This window comes from Microtus ochrogaster, unplaced genomic scaffold (genome assembly GCF_000317375.1).
Source record: "Microtus ochrogaster isolate Prairie Vole_2 unplaced genomic scaffold, MicOch1.0 UNK29, whole genome shotgun sequence".
In the NCBI taxonomy this organism is placed as follows: Eukaryota; Metazoa; Chordata; class Mammalia; order Rodentia; family Cricetidae; genus Microtus; species Microtus ochrogaster.
The window spans coordinates 2,817,030-2,825,126 of NW_004949127.1; the positions used below are offsets into that span (position 1 = coordinate 2,817,030).

At 40.1% G+C, this 8,097-nt stretch overlaps 1 protein-coding gene across 3 annotated transcripts in view; it reads left to right on the forward strand.

Annotated features, from left to right (window-relative positions):
- The window catches only part of Stk3 (serine/threonine kinase 3), a 208,914-nt gene that overhangs the window by 57,470 nt on the left and 143,347 nt on the right, over positions 1–8,097 (forward strand). For all 3 annotated transcript variants that reach the window (XM_026789790.1, XM_013354119.2, XM_026789789.1), the window contains 2 exons: positions 5,775–5,939; positions 6,432–6,599. In XM_026789790.1, coding sequence (XP_026645591.1) covers positions 5,775–5,939; positions 6,432–6,599 — 333 coding nt within the window. The remainder of the gene's footprint in view (positions 1–5,774; positions 5,940–6,431; positions 6,600–8,097) is intronic.

Consider the following 8,097-nt stretch of genomic DNA (forward strand, 5'->3'; position numbering starts at 1 on the left):
TCACTCATATTTGGTTTCTAGCCATAAATAAAGGACAGTGAGCTTATAATTCGCGATCCTAGAGAAGCTAAATAAGAAGGTGAATCCAAAGCAGCTTTAATTTCTGATAGACTACTTTCGTCCAAAGTTCTTTTGATTTCATTTTTATTTAAAACAGATGAGGCAGCAATTGGTTGCTTTAAATTAGCTAAAATTATGTATATTTTTGTGCTAGAATTAAAATTTAACCTATTGCTTTCCCCTGATTTCAGATCTCAGTGGAAGGAAAGTGGGTTTTCCTCAGTCTTTACAGTTACGACAGATCCACTCGTCCTGAGCTCATGATGCGGGTGTCTGCGTTTCTGTGATTGTCTTCCTTTCTGTGGGCGCTGCCCCTGTGTTTCTTGTCTGATTAGTCCAAATAAAGACTAAGTTTTTGTGTCACTTCATCTTTTCTTCCCTAATTGTCCTCTCGTGTGCTTTCATTTTACGTTGAAGATGCTTTAAAAAATACTTGGCAGCTTATATGTCTATCTCTTACCTTCTAGAGCAGGGTCCTCAATCTTCTTCATGCTACAGCCTTTAATAGTGTTCTTCCTGCTGGGGTGACCCCAACCATAGATTACTCTGTTGCTACTTCATAAGTGTAATTTATTACTGGTATGAATTGTGTTATAAATATCTGATATGCAGGGTATCTGATATGTGACCCCCAAAGGGGTTGCAACCCCATAGGCTGAGAACCACTGTTTTCTAGACTGAGGCTCTTCTCAGGTTAGGTTAAAAGTACCTCCCTCCCCTCTGGCTTCCTACCCTGCCCTAGTAATTGAACTGACGACATTGATTACTGAGCCTTTCCTATCCTAACGCGATGCCTAGTCTGACCCTGAAGTTCTCATTCTCCTGTCCTGGCTACTCAATTGCTGTTATTTAATAGGTTGCTACCATGCACAGCTTTCTGTTTTTATTCTTTTTCTGTTGTAATATAGAGGTGTGGTCCCAGGGTAATGAGCTTTAAGAGCACACTGTGCAAGTCTGAGAAGTTGACACCAAGGTTACTAATTATAAAGAATGCTTCCTGTCTAGAGTTGTGCACATTTACCATTTATTCCCATTTGTATATCCTAGACATCTAGCAGAATATTGAAAGACTCCTGAGGAACAGAAGTGATCTTTTTCTTATTTCATGTTCAAAGATCTTTAAAAAATTTTAAATTTAATTAAATTATAATTGCATTATTTTACCTTTTCTCGCTTCTCTCTTATGCCTGTACTCTTCTCCAGCAAGCTTACAGTCTTTCCTCCTTAACCATTCACTGTCGCATGTGCATGTAAGCTAACAATGTATCAATAAAACTTGCTGAGTCTGATGATCAGTCCATGGCTCGTCCCTGGGGAAGACGTACTCTCCCTGTCTCGGCAGTTGCTCTGTTGATATTGGGATATCAATTCTTGGAATTGTTCAGGAAGGTTCAACAGCCATGTTGCTGAGAGCCCATGGGCACAGCTTCTCTGTTACAGGTAGGAGCACAACTTCACAGCTGACTTCCTGGTCCTCTGGTTCTTAGAGTCTTTGTGCTTCTTCTTCCACGATGTTGGCTGAGTTGTAGGGGCAGATGTTGTGTTGTGGTTATCTCAGTTTTGGCTGGGGATCCCCTGGTAGTTTTTATCTACGTTTTGATTAGCTGTGGCTTTCTGTAATGGTCTCTTGCTGCTACAAAAGAAGCTTCCTTTTCTGGGTCTGTGCCATGTGTGGGGCCCTTGTAGAGGGTAGGGCTGGGGTTGGTAGCCAGAGTGGAAGGGATGGAGATGGGCTGACCAGAAACCCTTTAGTCATGTTTTCCACAGCCCCCACATGCTCTCCATCGGGGTTCATGACCTAGGGTTTATAGAGCTGGTTCCTAGGTGACACTCTTGTCTCTACTCTCTGATGTGACTGAAAACCATTCATTTAGAAAAGTGGAAGAGCCATGGATATAGATCAGTGGTCACATTGCAAGCAAACAAAAGCAAAACCTTGTAAGTGTTATAGAGATTCCTTCCTTTTAGGCTCGATAACATCTCATTATATGTTGGCATGGTTTGGATAAACATCCTTCTGAAGTCCATGAGTTAAAGACTTGAGCCTCACAGTGATAATATTGGGAGGTGGTGAGACCTTTAGAGATGGGGCTTTGAGGTCCTCAGGTCCCGGGGTGTTCCTCCAATCAGGATTTTGAGACCTTGAGTGGACTTTCTTTTATACCTGGTTTGTGATATAATCTTTTTTGTTTCAGCACAGTCGCTTTGTTCTCTTAGCCTTGGCCTGACCTTTCCAAACTGAGCCAGAGTAAACCGTTCCTCATTACATGTTAACTCTCTGAGTTATTTTGTTATGGGGCAGGAAACTAACACACAAACGTAAGCATCCTTTTGCGCGTCCATTCCTCTGTCACTGGACGTTGACGTTCGCTTCTCCTTTTTGCTCTGTGAGTAATGCTGTGAGTATAGGGTGTATCAAAGATCTTTCCGTGGGCCTGTTAGCCATTTGTATCCTTTAGAACTTTATTTTATCATTGTATGTGCATTCATGCACACTCATGGGAGCCTGCATGCTTTGGCTTGTGGAGTTGAAAGGACAGTTTGTGTGAGTTGCTCTCCTCAAGCCGCCTTGCTGAGCCCATTCTCTTATTTTTGCTGCATCATGTACTCTGGGCCTGCGGACCTGAAAACTTCAGTTGATTCTTGGTCCGCATCTCCCATCTCACTGTAGGAATATTGAGATAAAAAGTCATGCAATTGTATCTGGCTTTTTATGTGAGTTCTGGGAAGTGAGGCTTGTCCGTGTTTTCACCTGTTCAGCCACCTGGCCGGCATTGGTTGTCGTTGAGGAAATATCTATTCTCGGCCTGTGCCTATTCTTTTAAAAAAGGTTTTTCTTTTGCTGTTTACCTTTAAGAGCTTTCTGTATATTTTGGGGATTATTGTTTGATCACAAAAATAGCTTGCATTTTTGCTACTTTGGGGATTGTGTTTTGATATTACACAGATTTAAAAAAAAACAACACATAAAGTCTTCCACTTGTGCTTCCTTTTGTGCTTACTTCCTCTTGGTTGCCCATGTTGTGAAGCTTTTACCGTTTTTCTTTTCTAATTGTGGTTTGGATTTAGTCTTACATTTAAATCCTTGGTCTATTTTGAGTCAATATTTGGATATGAAAAGATTCTTCTTTCTCTGTCAATGGTTTTGATACTCTTGTTGAAAATCATGTGACTAGCTATACACAGGTTATTTCCGGGATCCTCATGCTATTTCGTTCTTCCGTGTGTCTTTAGTAAGATTTCAATTTAGGGATTAGAAGTCTTGTAGTTTGTTTAGACTTATTGCTAGCCCAGGCTGGCCCGGGAGGGCCTGAGGACATGGAAGTTCTACCTCAGTCCCTGAGTTGTGAGATACAAGTGGGAACCATTGCCCAGTCTGGACCCGTGAATTTTAACATTTTTCTCTGTTTCTTCATTACCTTTACTGAGATTTTTGATGGAGAGTACATTGAATCTGCAGATTTCTCGGGTAGCAGGAGCATCTCAGCAAGTCGTCTGGACGTGGCCATGGATGTATTTCTGTTTCTGTTCTTTGATCTCTGCTTCCTGTTTCTTACTGTATAAATCTTTCTTGGTTAACCCCTATGTGCTTCATTCTTTTGATGTTATTGCAAATGGAATTTTTTTGTGATTTCCTTTTTAGAAATGATAATTTTTGTGTGTTTATTTTGTACTCTGTATCTTGCTACTTTGCTAAAACTATTTATGCTTACAGTTTTTTTAGTTTCATAGCTGTTGTTCCGCAAACAGATCATTTATTTCTTATAATTTCTTTCCTTCTTCCTTGCCCTGCCTAGAACCCTCCAGTACTCTAGAAGTGGTGAGAACGGTTATCTTTGCTTCTGACTTAGCGGAGAAGCCTTGGTCATCATGGTTCTCCGGGTGCCCTGTGTGCTATTCAGTCTTTGGGTTGGCGCTTGTTCTTTTAGTCCCTAGCTCACTGTGTGTTTTCATCATACTTGATTGAATTAAAGTTTACTGTTTAGTCATTTGCCTTTCCTGTTAATGGTTGAAGTGGTCATGTGGTTTCTCTTTTGTCATTCTGTTAAGATAATGTATTTCATTGTGTAAATTTTGTATGTTGCACCATCCTTCAATTTGAGAAATAAATTTATTTCATCATGTTATATAAAATCCTGTCAGTATTCAGCTTATTTGTATTTGCCAATATTTTATTAAGGATTTGCATTAATGTGCACAAGGGTACTGTTTTTGTAGTTTTCTTACAGTGTCCATTTCCACCTCTGGTCATAGGATAATACATTAATAAAATAAGTTTTCTAAATGTGCCTCCCCCTTTCTGATTTTTAGAAAGGTCTGAGAATTTGAATCAAGGAATTTTTCTCCCCACCTTCTTTTAGTGTAGATTGTGTCTTCCAAGATAACACTCATACAGTTGGCTCCATATCATTAGACCTCAGTAAAAGTGCCTTTCAGAGATGGGGGATGGAAGTGCAGCCTAGAGACAGCGGCTGCTTAGAAAGTGTGACTCCCTGGGACAGCTTCAGGGTATCTTCCCGTCTCCAGACCCTGCTTAACGTGCTATAAAACACAAAACCGAAACAGCCTCTCAGAGATCCCCGAGTATCCAAAGATGTGTCTCGACCCTCCTCTGGTTCTCTGCTGTGTTTTCTTTGTGGTAGCTGCCACTGACAGTTTTTTCTTGTGCTACCACCTGTTTGCTGTCAAATTCTGCCTTCCTCTGTACCTAGAAGACAAGGTCAATCATTTATGTTTGATTTGATTATGCAGGTATAGGTAAGTTATTGGACATTGGTGATTAAGTTACATGTCATGAGATGGACTGAGAAGCCAACTCTTGATGACAAGGTTGTTTCTCTAGTGACCGTTTCCTATTGTTAATTATTCAGAGTCCCAGCAAGAGTGACCTCATTTGTATGAAAGGGCTATGACTTCAGAATCAGGATCCAGAGATAAACTATAGTTCAGTTGTCTGAAGGCCTGGGTTTGCTTTCCAGCACCACATGAAGTGGGTGTGGTGATGAATGCCTGAAAGCCCAGCACTCAGGCGGGACAGGCGGGAGACCAGAAGTTCAGTGTCTTCTCCAACTCGGTAGTAAGATGGAAGGCACCTTGTGCTACATGAGACCCTGCCTCTTGTGTGTGCGTGTGTGTTTTCCTTTCATCTCTTTTGTTCAGCAAATTACAAGGGATTTAGAAAATTCTTTTCTAATAATAGGAACCTAGAAAGAAGAACAAATATTTACCTATTATTTCAGAATATCATGCTACACTACAGAATTTTCATAAAAGGTAAATGAAATTCTCATTAAAAAACAGGTTATAGTGGCTCAAAGAGAAATGATGATATCTTGGGATATGCATCTTTATGAGTGTCATGGATAATTTTAAAGAAATTTAATCTTCCATTCTTCAGTAGTATGCAATAGTGGAATGTCAGCGTTGTGTGGAGGGCAGGAGTTTTGTGGCTTCTTTTGTAGAGGTTTAATGGGTGTTGGAAAGAGGCATTTGTGCCGGCGCTGGTGGTACCTGCCTTTAATCCCAACACTCAGAAGGCGGGGGCAGGTGGATCTCTGAGTTTGAGGCCCGCCTAGCCAGAGCCAGACATAGAACAGCCAGGACTACAGAGATAATCTTAAGTATGAACTTGTTACTGATGTTTTTATTATGATGTCTCTGTGATTTTATCTGATATTGTATTTCATCATTGCTTTAAAAATATTCCTTTCCAGTTAACAGAAGACGAAATCGCAACTATTCTAAAATCTACATTGAAAGGATTAGAATACTTGCATTTTATGAGGAAAATACACAGAGATATAAAAGCTGGGAACATTCTCCTCAATACAGAAGGGCACGCAAAGCTTGCAGATTTTGGAGTGGCTGGCCAGTTAACAGTAAGTTGACTTTAATAATTTGGATATATTTTGGACTATTTTTCAGACTTGATTTTGACTAAACTGATATTTGGGACGTATGGAAGGATAACTTTGTTATTCTTATGGCGAGGAAGCCATGTTTAAGTCTGTTTACAGTGTTTGGGTCAGTAGATAATAAAAGACGTTTTATCATCCAAATGCTCAAGTTTGTGAAAGGGAAACAAATCGAGTCTCTTGGTACACTGGTTTTCTTCCACTGCTTCTATTGTTATCATACTATGGTAAGTGACTGTCTTTAATAAAATGAGGAAGAGTTAAAATCTCTTGGTTATTTTATAGTTTAAGATTCCTAAAATATGTCATGTTGTAACTAGTTGAAGCATTAGGAGAATAGTCAGTGTTTAATAGAATCTGTGTTATTAGTGGATCACAGGTTTTAATGGATATGTTGGCATACCTGTTTCCTTTGTGTTTTTGTGTAGTATTTATGCTTATATAATATCATTGCAGGATACAATGGCAAAACGCAATACTGTAATAGGAACCCCATTTTGGATGGCTCCTGAGGTAATTCAAGAAATAGGTTACAACTGTGTGGCTGACATCTGGTCCCTTGGCATCACTTCTATAGAGATGGCAGAAGGGAAACCCCCTTATGCTGATATACATCCAATGAGGGTAAGGAAATTATGTTTTGCTAAAAGCACTGGTTTTGACTCTTGCAGTTTTGCAATGGCAACATAAACAAACAGAAAGCGAATGCATTCTCGTGAGTCAGAGACTTAAGTTTCCACTTTATTCCACTGCACCATCGCTTGTGAGGAAAGAGCTCTAGGGCCATATGTCTTCAGGACGCACTATCTTTCCACTGTCAATGCCACCCACGAGAGCCGTGCTTTCCAGGGAATGTGCTGTTTCTGTGTTCTTTAGCTCATTGCTTCCAAAGGCTGCTGGAAAGGGTTAAGAAATGAGTCCCCACTTTTCTTATGCACGCCTCAGTTCCTACCTCTCTGTGTTATTTAAGCTGATATTTAAAGTCCCAGTGGGGCTGGAGAGATGACTCTGGTTATGAGCGTGCTGCTCTTGTAGAGGGCCCGTGTTCAGTCTCAGCACCCACATGGAGGCTCATGTCTAACTCCAGTTTCATGGGTTCCTGTATCATCTTCTGACCTCTGTGTCTGCTAGGCAGACCTGTAGGCAAACACCCATACATGTAAAATAAAAAATGTAAAAGTCCTCATGCTCACTGTTGCTATCTATCTGTAAGGGAACTAGATATATTTCTTTAAAATTGATTATTTATTTAAAAATACACTCTTTTTTTTCTGCTTTTACCTGCCCCCATGAAGTCCTTTCCATGATAACCTTTGTATATTCCTTGCATATTCAAGTCTAGCTTGTTGTGCTTTAGGATTTGTGATGACACTTTATCTGGATTACAGTACTATGTGACTCTGGCATAGGTGTGCATTTTTATCTTTGTATATATTTATTGCCATCTAGTGGCTGTAGTTGCCCTAGGACCACTGTCGGAGTAAAGGAGGAAGAATGTGTTTATGGAAAAGATAGGGAGACATAGAGAGGAGAATGAAGTAAATCGGGGGAGAAAGGAAGATGGGAATACTTTTCAATATCTATGTATTTTTTTTTTTTTTGGAATTTTGAGACAGGGTTTCTCCGTAGCTTTTGGTTCCTGTCCTGGAACTAGCTCTTGTAGACCAGGCTGGCCTCGAACTCACAGAGATCCACCTGTCTCTGCCTCCCGAATGCTGGGATTAAAGGCGTGCGCCACCACTGCCCGGCACTTTTGAATATCTAATAAGGAATAAATTGGAATTATGTTTAATATCAAATAATACAAATAATTGCAGTATTGAAAATACTTAAAAATCTACATGCCATATTGAGGCACATTACCAGACAGTTACTGTAGTGGTACAGTTGTATTCCATTTATATTATCTTTGTACCCATAAGCTCCTTTGGCAATATTAAAAAGAAAACATAATGTAACTATGTATTTGAAAACAACATGAAAAATAGGAAAGTCAGCACAGGAATGTAAACTCTCATTCTTCTTTGAGTATCAGTCACCTCTGGTCCTCTGTCAGGGTGTTCATGGGGTGTGATTCTCTAGTATCAGTCACCTCTGGTCCTCTGTCAGGGTGTTCATGGGG